Source organism: Cimex lectularius, unplaced genomic scaffold, assembly GCF_000648675.2.
Source record: "Cimex lectularius strain Harlan isolate CLEC.00 unplaced genomic scaffold, Clec_2.1 scaffold93, whole genome shotgun sequence".
Classification (NCBI taxonomy): domain Eukaryota; kingdom Metazoa; phylum Arthropoda; class Insecta; order Hemiptera; family Cimicidae; genus Cimex; species Cimex lectularius.
The window spans coordinates 1,426,066-1,442,218 of record NW_019392669.1 but is presented as its reverse complement, the minus strand read 5'-3'; the positions used below and the strand labels follow the sequence as shown (position 1 = coordinate 1,442,218).

The 16,153-nt window shown below is 31.9% G+C and overlaps 2 protein-coding genes across 5 annotated transcripts in view; one reads left to right on the top strand and one right to left on the bottom strand.

The window, feature by feature from the left end:
- Positions 1 to 3,903: 3,903 nt before the first annotated feature.
- Positions 3,904 to 7,702, bottom strand: LOC106672102 (protein jagunal). Its single transcript, XM_014403248.2, has 4 exons — positions 7,446 to 7,702; positions 4,816 to 4,957; positions 4,536 to 4,751; positions 3,904 to 4,472 (listed from the first exon to the last, which is right to left on the bottom strand). Exons 1-4 carry the CDS (start codon positions 7,532 to 7,534, stop codon positions 4,344 to 4,346), a joined length of 576 nt encoding a protein of 191 aa, XP_014258734.1. The 5' UTR covers positions 7,535 to 7,702; the 3' UTR covers positions 3,904 to 4,343.
- A 100-nt stretch (positions 7,703 to 7,802) lies between these two features.
- Positions 7,803 to 16,153, top strand: part of LOC106672101 (trithorax group protein osa) — a 198,004-nt gene continuing 189,653 nt past the window's right edge. For all 4 annotated transcript variants that reach the window (XM_014403246.2, XM_014403244.2, XM_014403247.2 and 1 more), the window contains exon 1: positions 7,803 to 9,114. In XM_014403246.2, coding sequence (XP_014258732.1) covers positions 8,401 to 9,114 — 714 coding nt within the window. In that variant the 5' untranslated portion in view covers positions 7,803 to 8,400. The remainder of the gene's footprint in view (positions 9,115 to 16,153) is intronic.

The following is a 16,153-nucleotide window of genomic DNA, read 5'->3' as shown; positions in this document are numbered from 1 at the left end:
ACCACCAGCAAAACAGCAAATGACTCTTGAATTGACTGCTAATACAAGACACAGCAACCCATAAAGTAACAGACAAAAAATGAATTGTCTATTACTGAAAAGACACTGCAACTAACAAAGACTTAATAGCTACTAAACAGACCACACTTTTAGTAAAAAAAAAAAATTAAAAAATAACCACCAACAAAACAATAAATGAACCCTTGAAATGACTATTACTACAAAAACACAGATACCAACAAAACCCAGTCAAAAATGAATTGTCTATTACTACAAAGACACTGCAACTAACAGACTTTATACCTACTAAACTGACTACACAGCTTTTAGTACAAAAATATCACTACCTACAAAACAACAAAAAGATACCTTGATTTTACTATCATTACAAAAACACAGTGACCAACAAAGATTCAAGGGAAATATTAATTGTCTATTACTACAAAGACACTGCAAAAGAAATTTACTACTATTACAAAAGATCAGTGACCAACAAAGGTTCAAGGGAAATATTAATTGACTAACTACAAAGACACTGCAAAAGAAATGTATGAAATGTGCTATTATTACAAAAACACAGTGACCAACAAAGATTCAAGGGAAATATTAATTGACTATTACTAAAAAGACACTGCAAAAGAAATTTACGACTATTACAAAAACACAGTGACCAACAAAGATTCAAGGGAAATATATTGACTATTACTACAAAGACACTGCAAAAGTCTTAACATCTACTAAACTGACTTCATATAACTATTAACGCCAAGAAAAAAACCACCAACAAAAAAACTAATGACCCCCTTCAATTGACTATTTATTACAAGAAAAACTCTATAACCAACAAAAGGCCAGACTCTAACTAAATTGTCTTTACCTACTTATTATGTATTGATTGTTAATACAAAGTTATTACTACTAAGAACTTTTGAACTGTATGATTCACTGGAAAATACAAGCCCCCCCAAAGCCAATGTGGGACCACTCGGCCGAGTGGTTAGGGTATCTGACTTCTATTTGCCATGCTAGGGTACTGAGTTTGAATTTCATCATAGATTAAGGAATTTTGATTAAGAATCTTTTGGAAAAAATAATGTAAAAAAGGGTAGACTGGTTAAGACCTCCCATGAGACAGAATTTACTTTATAAAACAAATCAAATGATAACTATACATAAATTCTGCTACAAAAAAAAAAAAAAAAAAATGTGTGCAAAAAAAAAAAAAAAAAAAATGTGTGCAATTAATTAAAACTTACCAATCTGGAATTGAATATTCCAAAAAATAAATAAATCATCAAGAGCTAGACAAATTCCGGAATTGAATGAAATTTACAATTACTACAAAGCCAACATTACTGAGATTTGACTGTTACCACACAAGATCAACACCGACAAAGACCCGGTTTACTTCATATTTCCTTTAGAATCTATTAGATTTTGACCATAATATAAAAGGAACGGCGCATGATCAGGGTTGATTGTAACGTCGATGGGAGGGTAAAAAAATAAAAGACAAACTGCCATTTAATAATTTAAAAATAAATCCCTTGTATTAAATTATCTAAATTTTATATGGATTGCTTGATGATATTTTCACTATAATGAAAATACCAGGACTGATGTTGAACGGCGTAACATATAAAGGTTGTGGCATAAAATAATGCAACAATAGACACACAAACCTCTTTTGACATTAAATATTAGTTTATTTATATAGAGTAATGTCCAATAAATGTACAAGAGTGGTCCATTTGATTATCTAGGACAATAATTGGTTTATTTTGAAATTTTGGCATTGAATGCATTTATATTTTTTCTTAAACATTGCTCATAAATAATCAATAAATTATGAGACAATATTTGTTTGTTGAGACAATTCTGGCAGTGTTGAGTAATATTTTTTGTTATTTTTTTTGGAAAAGAAATTATTGGATAATGTATTTTTCATTTAGAAAATTAATTGTAGGCTAGAAATAAATAATCTTTTAAATTTTTTTAAACTGTCAAACTTGTAATATGTATTATGCAAATGTAACGTTGTATTATAATACAAAAAAAGTTATAAAATGTTTGTTCTAAATTATACCAGGGTGGCCAAGAATCCATTTGAATAATTTTTTAATATGTTGGTCTTGATGTTATTTTAATTTAGAAGAATATCCTGGAATTGGTGCTTATAAAAGGAACTAGTGGAAGCAAAGCCCAATGAAGTTATATAAATAAAGTAGTGGGGAAAAAATTTCTATATAAACAAATTTTGACAAAAAAAATTTGTGCTTAAAAGGAGAAAAAAGAGTAAGAAAACATGATATTCTAATGTATTGTGATACTTGCTAATAGAAAAATACAATTAACAGGAAAAAATTGTCTACACACATTTTCTTTAATTTTATTTACAATCCAATTTACACTGATAAATTCTTTTCAATGCTAACATTCCAATTTTCTTCTTTTTTTATATTGTACAAATCTAAGATTATCATTTCATTAGGCACAACATGTAAATTATTTGCTTTAAAGAGAATATATATATTTTTTTCTTTGAGGCATTTCAAAACACAACCTTAGTTCCACTTTTTTTAAATTTATAATTGTTTTCTGAAAATTAAATCCTCCTGCGGTGAACAAATGAAACTATTTCACTACTAAAAACAAAAATCTGTCTAAATAGAAAAAAATCACAGATCCATTTTGTAAAAAAAAAAAAAAAACTGTCGTGAACGATTTCGTTGTCTATTGACATCGGTCGTGTTTTATTTTTTAACTTATGAACACAATTTCTTAATTAAATACATTTTAAATAAATAACATATGTACAATCTTAGTCAATAGTCATAACATTCACTGTATTTCTTTTTATTTAGTTTTTATTTATTTTTTTTCATAAACATGATTAACGAGTGTTTTTAGAAAGACCAGGAGTTGAAGAAATTCGATTGAATTGTAAACTTAACACCAAACCACATCTCACGATTTCCAAATAATCATTAATTAACGGTCACTTTACCACACATGAATTTCATGAATTTTAAACTGAAAAATCAAAAAGAATATTCAATATTTATTATTTGCAATTTTTTTTTAAATGAGGTCTTTATATATTACAAATGGATATTGCTTCAATTTTGTGTGAGGGTAAAAATGGTTTAAAACCGGTGTTGGCTAATTACTACAGGATAGAAAAGTCTTGAAACTAGAAGGATTAGATAGAAAATATCCGATTTAAACTAGTTGAAATAATTAGTTTCAATATCATTTATAATTAAAAACAAGAGAAATATATAAAAATCTAATCCTTCTTGTATTTAAACTGTGTGTTGTGTATTCTAATACGTTCACTCCTAGTTGAATGATTTTGCTAAACAAATATTGATGTTGTTTTCCTTTTTTTTTTAAATTTATTTTTTAATAAATATATATTTTCTATTGTGATTGTATATTGGTGACAGGGGTTTGTATATTTACGCTAGTCGTATTGTGTTTTTTCCTAAAAGGGTTGAGCACACATAGAAAATTAAGGCAGTAGGATACAGGTAACATTCATGAAGCTTTGCCTATGACAATTTTTCTAATTGATTTTTTTTTAAAATACAATTTTCCCTTCTTTCTTCCAAGTCTCTGGAAAAACATGCTAAAATAAAATTTAAGACTTAACCAAATCAAAAACCCTAACTATCATATATTTTAAAACATTTTCAAAGGTTTTTGTCTTTTACCAAAGCGTGAAATGAAATTCACATGGTATATTATTCAATAATAATATACATAAAATAACAAAATGTTTAATAATAATAATTTTAAAAAAAGTTATGCAGAAAATTATATTTTTTGGAGATTTTATTTTTGTTTTGAATACATGAATTGGGTAATTTTCCTTTTTTCTTAAGTACAAAAATATTTTTATTTAGTTTTTAAATATTGGGGGGGGGGGAGGTCATAATTAATTTTATTTTATTTCATTTTTTTATAATATAGGATAAATGCATCTTTCTTTCTGATATGATGATGACTTATTTACCCTAATTATTACTGTCCTGTTTAAAATAAATAATGTTTAAAGCTTTGTCTATTAAAAAAATTAATTTAAAAAAATTAGAAGTTAAACCCTATAAAACAAAAAATGTTGATCAGATTAGGTGCTCATAATTTTCAATTTATTGCCAAATTGACGATTATAGTGTGCCATCTGTTTTTAAAATCCCAAAATTTTAAGCCATCCAAGAAAATAACAAATTAACAAACCATTTTTTTTTCTTTAAAAAATTTTTTTGTACAAAACAACAATAAATAAATTTATTTAATTGGGGGGAGGGGTATTAAAAATATAACACACTTGGAAGACTTTAATCGCCTTTCTTGGTCCCTCTGGATTTCCAAGCTGTCAGTAAACTGTTGGCAAAGTACAACGAAAACGAATGGACTTGGAGAGCTCCGAATATGAATACGTACCACAATATGCCATAAGGGTAGTCCTACAAACAAGAAAAAATTATATTTCAATTTATTATTTTGATGTAAGCAATTAACAATATTACCTGCCAAAGAAGTATTTCGTCTTTTTCACCAGTCGATACGTAGTGCCAAACGTCTGGGAAATAGTAGAACATTGCGTACAGGACGGGGAGCAGGCCAAATACGCCCGTCCCAATCATGTACTTCTGCATGATTGACACTTTGTTCTTCCTCGCCGCCGCGAGGCCTACGAACGTCAGGAGGATGCTAACACACCACAAGTATTCCCAGAGCAAAGGCTGTGAAAGATTTTAAATAAATATCTGTTCCAGGTTTGTCAAAAAACAGGAGAGGACGCCTCACCTTGGGCACTTGAAGTTCTTCTATTTCTAAGATAAAAATATCCAATTTGTCTAAAATGTCTGAAGACAGTTTTGCCACCATCGCAAAGAATAATAAATAATGGAAAAATATGCAATATTTAAGCCTAGATTTGTTATGAGCGCTGAAACAGAGAAAAATAACACAAATTACAAAACAATACAATTTAATATANGTTAACAAAATCAACCAATAACCAAAATAAATAAAAATGTTTTTACCAGTTTTTTAACGCTGTTTTGCTCTTGGTTGTTTATATTAAATGTAGTGTAAGACAATAGAAATAAATTCACTATTTTTTGTGGTCTGCTTGACCAATTAATATCATTCAATTAATTAAGGTTTTTAGTTGAGATAAAAAAACACAGTGTCACGAGCGGGATTGGAACCCACAACCTTCGGCTTGATACACCGCTACTCTACCACTTGAGCTATCGTGACTTTGAAGAAGAGTAGCGGCGTATCAAGTCGAAGGTCGTGGGTTCAAATCTCACTCGTGACACTGACTTTTTATCTCAACTAAAAACCTTAATTAATTGAATAACAGAAATAAAGTTAACTGATATGTATTAAATAAAATATATCAAAATAAGGATATTACTGAGATGCATAGAGAAAGGAAATATTTAAGAAACATTAAATAATTTTCATTTGTCAGTAACGGGCAAGGTCTTTCATAACAGCAAATTGTAAAATACAGCCTCATCATGCACATTGTCTATGGTTTAGATGAAGGTGTAACTTACACACACATTTAAGATTTAAGCGTAAGTTGTGCTACTTATGGTTAGACTGCAATAAAAGGTATAAAACTATAATTGCGAGGTTCAACTATGTTTAGCTTGTTGTGAATCACATTACATATATAGAAATGTCAAAATGGCAACATGAATTTCTAACACCTATGAATTAATTGCAAGCCGTTAAACAAGAATTTCATCAATTTAAGTTTTTAAGTAACAAGCAAGGTTTTTCATCGTAGCAAATCCTTCAGCCTATCATATTTGTCCATACGATAAAGAAGCAACAGGGCTGACACACAATTATGAATTTTTAAGGTTCTTTTCCTCATCATTAGTAGCAGTACAAGTGGTATTAGCTATAAAAACTATAAAACATAAAAACTATTAATTTTGTCACTCAAGTATGGTTAGCTTGGTAGTAATCATGTAGACATATAACAAAAATGTCAAAATGGTAATGCAGCAGCACACATGAAGCTGTTAAACAAAAATTTCATAAATTTTCATTTTTATATAACAGGAGAGGCCTTTCAACCCAGCAAATTTTAAAATATGATCTTATTGTACAATCTGGACATATGTTTGGACAATGGGATAACACAGACCGATATACATATATTTACCATTATTTTAAAGTTCTTTTGCATATGGTTCATCTGCAACAAGAACTACAAATACATAACTGTTTCGCTCAAGTATGTTCAGCTTGGTGTTAAGATGTCAAAATAGCAATGCAGCTAAGAATTATACAAGCCATTAAACAAAAATTGATACATGCTGATTTTTACGTATTGGTCTTTCATCACAGCAAATTGTAAAATACAGACTTTCTCTGTGATGATTGTCCATACATTTATATAAACGGGGTAATGGACCGATACACACACACATTTACGAATATTTTAAAATTATTTTGCTTTGTTAGTCTATAGTTAAAATTCTAAAACCGTCTTTGTGTGGTTCAAGTATGGTTAGCTTGGTGTTAATCGCTTAAGGTGTGTACACACTAAGCAAATCTCGGCCAACGAAAGACAACCGACCACTTTGTTCACCATGTGCTTATTCACCATGTGTGTATGGGAGGCAGTTCAGAGCCAACAGGAAACATCAAAAGGGTTGACTTTTTTACTCTTTATGAATCCCTCGGCCCCAACCCCTTGGTTTCATGAGGAGGAGCCAAAGATGGCTAATGTATTGTAACCACCTTTAGATAAGCAATGAAAACATCAAAATGCTAACGTGACATGGATTTCTAACGCTGTCTTAATGCAAGCCATTAAAACAAGAATTCCATAAATGTATCCTTGCTTTATATTATTTACACAAATATCACAGACAGTAAAAATTAGTCTAGTCATTTCATGGTTGAAAAGGTGAAGGAGAAAGTGAAAAGGGTTTCATTGTTAATATGAAAATAAAAGAATTTAAGTTTAGATACTTCTGACCAAAAATCAAGCCCTGAAGAAGATACAATAACGTTTCCAAAGATAGGCAAAGATTTAAAATTAAAAATATCTTTCTTTGACCACATCCCTGATAACGACCAAGAGAACATTATCTGCATAAGTTGGTCGATATATCTACAAAACACTAAGCTAATATAAACAATTAAAGTAGAAATGACGGAAATGAGCAAAATATGTAGAAGGGTGGAAAATTGATAGGAAATTATCAAAATTGATAAGAAAAATACAAGGAAACCTTCCTAATTATAAACCAGAGATAACCTCAACTTCTTATTATTTATTTTGCATCTGGGACCAGAGGGGTGGAAGTATCTGCATGAAAATCGGTCAAAATTGCTTTTCCGTAAAATGCCGAGTGGAATTTTGTAAAATTGTAAATTCAAATTTTTCCAAAGTGTATCACCTTATTTGATATTGTGCGGCGACTCGCTGCCTGTGCAAAAAGTCCATACCGTCCGTGCCGGCGACGGTCGGGCCGCCCCTCGAAGCCATGTCGGGAAGCGCGTCGTTGAAAAAATTCTAAGAGCGGATCATCGGCCGTCCAAAATCATAATTCGACCCGAAAGTGTGCAAACGTGGAAGAAAATTTTCCCACACTCTTTTTTCCTTTTTGTACGAGGACGGGGCGGAAAGGCGGTGAGGTGGCGCCATCTGATCCTCGAGGAACGTACGTGTACCGGATCGGTCAAAACGAGGTGTTTCCATTTCGAAAGATTTTCGATTTTTAAAAGGTCGGATTTTTTTCTGAAGCTTTCAACCGGTTTGGGGGATTTTTTTTCTTTCCGACGACGCGGGTTTTGTGGGTTTTTCGAATAATTTTGCCGTACTGGGTTTTGGCTACGTGCGGCTTTATTGACTGGCGTGGTGGGGGACTGGTAGCGGATTATTCGTCCATCATGGCCGAAGAGAAAAAGTAGTCCCTCGACCGTCGTCGGATTATTCGTGATAGTTTGACATCGGAGTGGGAAACGCGTTTTCCTTTTTCCCCGTGTGGCTTTGCTCGGTCGGAAAAGTCCGTCTCGAGGTTTTTCCGCCGTTGAAAAAGTAACCGGAGACTTTTTGTTATTGTGGCGGAGGAACATAATAACCTTTCTGTCCTAACCTCCTTTCGCGCTATCCGATCCCCCCGTCCTCTCGTACTGATATAGAAAATGCGAAATAACGTTGTGTGCCGTTTTGAAATGTGTGGTTTTTCGTTAATCGCGACTGACGAACCGGGCCGCGTCGACGGCGGAATGGCGTGTGTGTTCAAGTGATGGGAATAAAATGTTTTCGAGTGAAGTGGAATCCGAACGTATTGGGTATTGGGTAAGTTGAAAGGATCTAGATGTGGCGGGGTGTTGGCAGCTCGGCCTAACATGGCTGCGACGCGAGCTGAAACCCAGCAAAATGACGTGAATAGCAAACAAGAGCAAGGAAATAACGCTTTCCACAATGGTACGGATAACGCCGACGATTGTCGGAATCTGTTAAATACGGATGTTAAAGGTAAAAAGCCTCACAGAAATAATATTAATATAGAAATGAGTCAATTTCGTCAAGAGGGCCCCCCTCCGGTCAACAACAGCGAACAGAATGCCAATACGACCGAGGAGGGACCTAATATAAATAAAATAAACAATTCGGACCAGGGAGATGTTAATAATTACAATAAATCCGGCCCGATGCCGGATAATCAGCAGCAGCATCATCAGCAGCAGGGCTACGGACTCTACCCTCAGCGGTACGTCCACCCTGACAATCCGATGCACCAGCAAGAGATGCATCACCAGAACTCTTATTTCAACCCGAATATGAGACAGCCTTATCCGGCTGCCAAGCCTGTCCCCAGGCCGGGTTTTCAACCACAGCAGAGGTTTGTGTCGAGCCAGTCTCCTCCGACAGGACCCACTCCTACCCTCAATCAACTGCTACAGTCGAACAGTGTCCATCGATACCAGAACAACTATGACTATGGTATGGCCAAAGCACAGGGTGAGCAACCACCACCTCAGGGCTACAATCAAGGATGGCCTCCTAGACCCATGGGTCCTTATCCGCAGCAGCAGCCCTACCGCAACCAACCGCCTCCAGTAAGTCGCACTCAATGCTTATGCATGCTATCAAGTCTTTTCAATATGTATTTTATTCACATTACATTCTATTTTGAAAACAAATTGGCATTTATTTTAATATATATATATATATATATGTATTACAAAAATGAAAGGTATGTTGTGTTTAATATATATTTCAGCTATTTTTTTTTCCAAGTTGAGAATGATTTTCTTATCGAATGGCTTGGGGCATTCCAGATTCAGTCGCAGACTTGGTTCGCTTATGATTTCAATTCAATCTTATATTTGTAATTATTTCTCCTCTTTAGTGTCTTTATGGTTTGTGGTTGGTTGGTATTCATCATCATTATTATATTCTACAATATATTATTATTTAAAAATCAATAATAATAATATATTTCTATACTCATGTTACAACAATCTTAAACATTTATGAGATCTTCAAGATGTTTGGGACCATGAAATTTTTTAGAATAAAACTATATTTTATTTTACAAGGTCTAGATTGTTTTTTGTTTTATCAATCGCTTTGGTTCCAGATTCAGTCTCAGACTTCTTTCGCTTTGGATTTGAATTCAATCTTTTATTTGTAATTATTTTACTGTCTTTTTTTGGTTTGATATTTTTTATTATTTTCTAATAGGAAATCTGGTAAATTGAATGTTCAAATTCAATCATTCTAAGGGGAATTCATTTTAATAAAATTAAATCAAACATTGTTCATTCATCGATACTAGATGCTAAAATGTCCTTTTATTTTTAACAAAGATTAAATAATTTTTTAAAGTGGACAGTGAACTTATATCTTTTCATTCAAATTATCTCATATGCATTATTTTCTTCACTCATATTCCAACAATCTTAAATATATATATTAAATATTCAAGTTGTTTGAGACAATATGAGTCGATACTGATGGGCAAAGGTGAAAATTGTGTATCAGTTTTTATTCAAGTTGATAGCCTTTAAGAACAAACTCGTTTAATTGTGTGGATTATTTTTTTAATTTCAAATTAATATTTAAAAACATGTTATTCTTCCTTTTAATCTTTCCTTTTAATATTAATGTTTGGGCAGTGAAAGGCTTTCAGCGGATCTAGTTTGCGGATTGACCTCTCTGACCACATGTAGCGTTTACCCCCTAAGCCAATGCACTTTTTTAAATTCTATTTAAACATAAAAATTTATTTATTTATTTTTTAAATTAAAATCAATGTTTTTCCTGGTTGTCTTATTTATTTTGTTGGTCCTAGTCAGCAGAATGAAAATATTTCTTTTTCTATATAACCATAGGTGGGCCATCCATAATAAGCAATAACAAACCCTTTTTGTAAATGTAAAGCACAAAACCAAGTACAAACAATACAGCCTAATATATACTTACATATAAATACATGCAATTAGTTCAATCCTGTAAATATTTATTTTTTACATACTTATACATATTATACATTCATACATGCATAAGTATGGATGTATAATATTTGTTAACATTTAGCTTAAGAAATCTTAGTCAGACAATATATCAGTCTGTTTGATTTGATATTTAAATTTTTTTTATAAAATGTTTGTACAAGTTATTCATTATGGTTATTTATATATATTTAAAATAATGTGATAATAATTTAACAACATGGCTAAATTTGTCTGAAGTAGCAATTTTAGGAAATCGTAGTTTTATCTTAATTTTTTGAACTGGAAGCCTTTTTTATTCCTTTTACTTTCTTTTCTTTTCCCCTAGCTGTTGTTTTTTATATTTTCAATATTGATAGGAAATAAAAATTTGATTTTTTTTTCTGTGTGGGTATGTTATGTTTCACATTTTCTTTCAGGTTTTATTATAGGATTTAAATTTAATACTCTATTTCAGTTGTTTTTTGTTTTGTTTTTTGTTTCATATGGATTTTATTTTAGATTGATTACTTTGCAGTCGTTGACTTGTCTTCTGTTCCCAAAGCTTCAGTTATCTTATTACAAACCTGCAAAACACAGTTTAAAAATTGTCTAAATGTATTGTTGGCAATGGAACTTAATTGTCAAAAAAATGATAGTCGAATTGAACTAACCAAACAAAATACACTTTTATAGTATTTAAATAAATACAAATAAATTTCTTTTGGTCGTTACCAAGCTGAAAATATTGATCTCAGTTACATTGTACTATGTGAATTTAGGTATTAACCAAGAGTTTTCCCAGGTACCTACCTACCTTTAATGTTCGAGAAAGTTGAAAGTAAAGTACCAACTTGCAAGCTCCTTTTGCTTAATATTCCACGTTATTTGCTGTCTGGGTCAATACTAATCGAAGTAAAATAGAAGCCTTTGATTCGGATAGTTTTTCCTATTAGCTTTACTACCTCTTAGTCGTTTTCAGCTATGGTATGGTAGGGTTGTTTCTGACTACCATTAGGTATAAATTGTGCAGAAGTGTGGGAGTATGTTATAAACAAGCCGGGGTATTAGTCAGTAATTCCGACCTTTGAACGGTTCAGAACGGGCAGTCTTTTTTAAGGTTTATTGACATTAATCTCACGAGGATTTTTTATAATCCGTATCGAATTTTTGGTTTGTGTCAAGCTAAGAAGAAGAAATGAACATGAAATTTATCTAGATTTTGTTATAATTTTAAATATTAATGTAGATTATTAAAACAATCGAAATATTGAATTAGTCAAGTTATATTTAACTCAAATCTATGCAGTTTAACTTTCTAAATAACAAACAATAAATAAGTAGTAACAATGTTAAATCATTTGCCAAAATAGTTTAGTTGGAAGTAGTTTGTTTTGAAGAAGTATTTTTAAAACATTTCCACTTTTGTGTTGCTTTTTTTTTTTTTTTTTGTAATACAATATATTGCATTCTCGACACAAAGATTTATGATTTTCTTTTATTCGTTAACAAACGATAAATTTTATTCTTGAGTTTTAATTTATATTTTTTTATTTTATATTTATTTATTTTTTATTGTTCCATATTAGGAAGATATAAATAGACAAAATTTTCCCAGTAGTATAATATGTATTGTACGTTTTGTCCAGTATTTGTTAATCAATTCTTTGCTGCGACATTTTGTTTTAATGTTAAGTCAAGAAGACACAGCGAACATTGGCGGTCCAAAGAGTCACGTCTGTGCGCCCCCCTCATTCTCTCTCTCCTCTCTCTCTCTCCTCTCTCTCTCTCTCTCTCTCTCTCTCTCTCTCTCTCTCCTCTCTCTCTCTCTCTCTTTCTTTCTTTCTTTCTTTCTTTCTCTCTCTCTCTCTCTCTCTATTTATCTATCTACCTAATCTATCTATTTCAAATTTCTCTGTGTCTTTCTGCTTTTTTTACATCCCTTCCAATTCTCTTTTTCTCTCTTTCTTTCCTTTTGCTTGTCTGTCTTTCTCCACATCCACACGTTAAATCATTAATGAAAATAAATACCCGTTGGTTGTTTTTGTTTTATATTAACATATCATAATAAATAAGGTAGATATATATTGTTATTTAAAAAAAAAAAAAAAAAAAAAAAAAAAAAGGAAAGCCATAATTATGTACTTTCTTTGTGTTGTTCCATTGATAAACTAGTGTCAACATTGTCCCTCGAGATCGTTTCACGCATTGAATCGGTTATTAAAATGCACAACTATGGGAAAAAGAAAAAAAACCCACTGAATACAAGCTGTTTGTTATGTTTATATTGTCCGAATGTCATTATTCACAAGTCAGGCATGACTAATCGGTCTTGTTTATTTTACCCCGGTTCTCCCTAGTCCAATAAAATGTTCTTTTGTTTTACCTGGCCGCGAAGAAATTCTTAGCCCATTTGGGTCTGCTTTTTTTTAATAAAAGGAAGTTCTTACATTAAATTGTTTATTCTGGTTTGTTATTCCTTTTTAACTTTCTGGGTTTCATTTTTTATCTAATATTGTTTTAATTTGGTTTTCTTCTCTGATGCTTCTATTGAGTGCCCATTTTGTCCAATCTACAAACTTTGCACACTGATTTTTTTTCCAAAAGCCAATTTTGGTAAGTAGTATTGAATGGGAATTAAAAGTTCGTCAATAAAACAAAGGGCTTCCATTGATATTCTACAAGTAATTATGAATGAGCCGGTATCGACTGCACATGGCCATTAGAGGGTGTAATGAGAAAAGTCCAGGCGAAGGTTGACATTTCGTCTAGTAAGTCAATTTTAAGTTACCCGGATGTAGCGCGTAGTAATTTTATTTAAATTGTTTCCATTAATTCATTTTGGCTTAGTTTAGACTCGTAGGCCAGACAGATAAAGGAAGAATTTGAGGAAGTGTTTTTTTTTTTTTTTAATAAAGGTAAAACACCCTTCTGTCCGTTTATTTATTGATGGCGCATTCTCTTTAAGTTGTGTTTCTAGCTTGCATGGCATGATTCAGCGATTTTTTGTCTGACCTATCGCGTACCAGTCTTCTCACGGTACGGCGGATATTTTTTGACTTTTTACCCTTTAAAAAAAAATCCGTAAATTTTCTGAGTTGAGGAGTTAAGGTGATAGCAGAAAGTACGTTTTCATAGTTTCAAGATGTAGAAACACTTCCCTCTTGGGGTTGTCTGTACATAACACGGTCAGAGCTCTCTGGTGGTCAAGAAAAGCGAGGTTAGACGGACCTAAAACGTAATGTAAATAAATATACCGTAAGCACTTTTTTTTTTTTTTAACTAAATTCAAAATTTATTCTGTTTTTGCTGAACAGACTAGCCAAAAAGATCCAAATTTCATATCGATCTCATCTGTAACTTTTTTTTCTTTTAAACAAGTAGATAACAAAAAGAGCAAACAAAATTAAGGAAATGTACATATAAACCTATGCACGTATAGGCAGATTTAAACGGAGGTCAAACTTGTGTAGTTATAATATTTGAAAGTCTCTTTTTAAACAATAAAATAATTTAACTTTAAGTGTTAGTTATAACGCTTGCAATTATGTTTTAATAGTTTTTCTCAGGTTCCTACGCTGCGAACACGGGTCGAGAAGGGTGCGCATGCACAGCACTGGATCTGCCGTTATCGATCCACTTTGGGTCCGCTTTTTCTCGCTGTTTTTTCACCGTCCAAATTAGGAACTTCATAAATATGTGTCTTGTGATATCGCGTTTCTTATATATGTTGCTTTTTAGATTTTTTATTTGTTTTATTTCTGGTTCGATTTCTTTTGTTTGCTTAGTACATTCGCACAGAATCACCCATAATTAAACAAAGTAATAGCTGGCTGAGAGCAGTTTAGTTGAAAGGGCAAGTTTGGGGGGGGGGTTGGAAAACGGCTTGGGTTGGCAAATTAACGAGTTTATCTTTTGATGGCGGGTTTGGCACCCCGGCTATGGTAATGAGAGTGTGTAGGTCAAGGTTTCCGTGTAATTTATTCTACTGGGACGTGATTCACTGTTGTTAAGTAATACTGTCCCATCTCTTTCTCTCTGTCTTTCTCTTACCGTACTGTCTTTTACTTACCGAACTGTCTGAACCCTAGCTTAACCCGGACACTTCGTTTGGTGGCCATGGGCGATGGTTTTGTCTTATTGAAATTTTTTGACAGGTCAACGACCTAAATTTAGCCATTTGTTTCATTATATCCTTTATTTATAGTACATTAATATATGAGATGTTTAAAAAATACAGTTTATTATCTAGAAAAAGACAAACAAATTGTGTAGTTACAGGCGTTTTATGCCATTACGACATTTTGGCTGCCTATACTCGCATGTCTGGCGTTTCAATAAAAAATATCACATTTCATGTGTGTACTACAAAGACTTAACTAGAATTGGCCTACTATAAAGACATCTTTCAACAATAACTACACTAGAATTGACTACAATTGACTTCACAGTACAAAGACATAACCAGTATCTAAAACAAAACATACGAAATAACCACGGAAACAACTTTCAAACAAAGACAGTTACCAAACAAAGATAGAAATGCAAATCATAATGTTTAGATACCTTTGGATGTAATTCCATAGAATAAAATGAAGTATTGATGTCTAAAGTAAATTCTTGTTAGTCCATGCCATTTTGGAATGAAAGACAAACAAAATAATAATGAAAATATCATTGCCACTTGTATTATATACAAATGTATTTTTTTACAAGAAAATATATTTTCTTTTCTTGAACTGTTACAAAAACACAGGAGTCTAATATCAATAAAATTACATTAATATAAAGGGTTGGTAGCTATCTCTTTTTGACTTTTCCATGTTAAAATTGCTACGGTACCAGCACCCCCATTTTAAGCATATTTTTCAATTTTATGTTTAATTTTAACACGAACCGTATTGATTCTGGTCGTTATATTTTGAAATTCTACGCTTGGTAAGATTTATTATTAAATGTAATTTTAATTATTAAACTATTCCTTTGTTAATTGTAACTCTTTATGATGGTATTTTATTACAAATACTGAGATGTCCATCTTTAAATAAATTAATCTTCCTCGGAATACCTGGGTTTTTTCAATCTTAATATTAATGTAAGATCTATTTAGATTTTCCCCATACATAGGCAATAATAATAACCAATTCCCATTTTAATAATTTAAAAAATCTCTTTCCCTTCACTTTTCATTATTTAAAATGTGTATGCAGTAAACAATATAGTCGTATGGGGTCTTGTCATTTTTACAACACAGGGACATACAGAGGAACGTAAGTATAGACAGACATGCATACACAGCCATAATGTAGTAGTTACTTGTACACTTTTTCTTGTAGTGTTTTCTACTTTTCATAAAGCTTTAAAATTCTTTAATTCAAAATTCACTTGATTTTGCTAATCATCTTTTAAGTCTATATTTTATTCATTAGCGTGTAATTTTTGGCTAGATGTTATCAAGTTTGGTCAGGAGGAAATCAACTTTTCCTTTTGGTATATTTAACCGTCTGTTATTGTTCAAAAACGTCTTAAACGGAGAGTTCAACTCGGCTGAAAACATTCTAAATGCAAATGCTTCAGCTCGTTATGTATATTCATTTCTGATTAGCTATTCTGTGTACGGAGAGGACGCGGGTCTTCACTTTTTCGAATTATTTACATATCA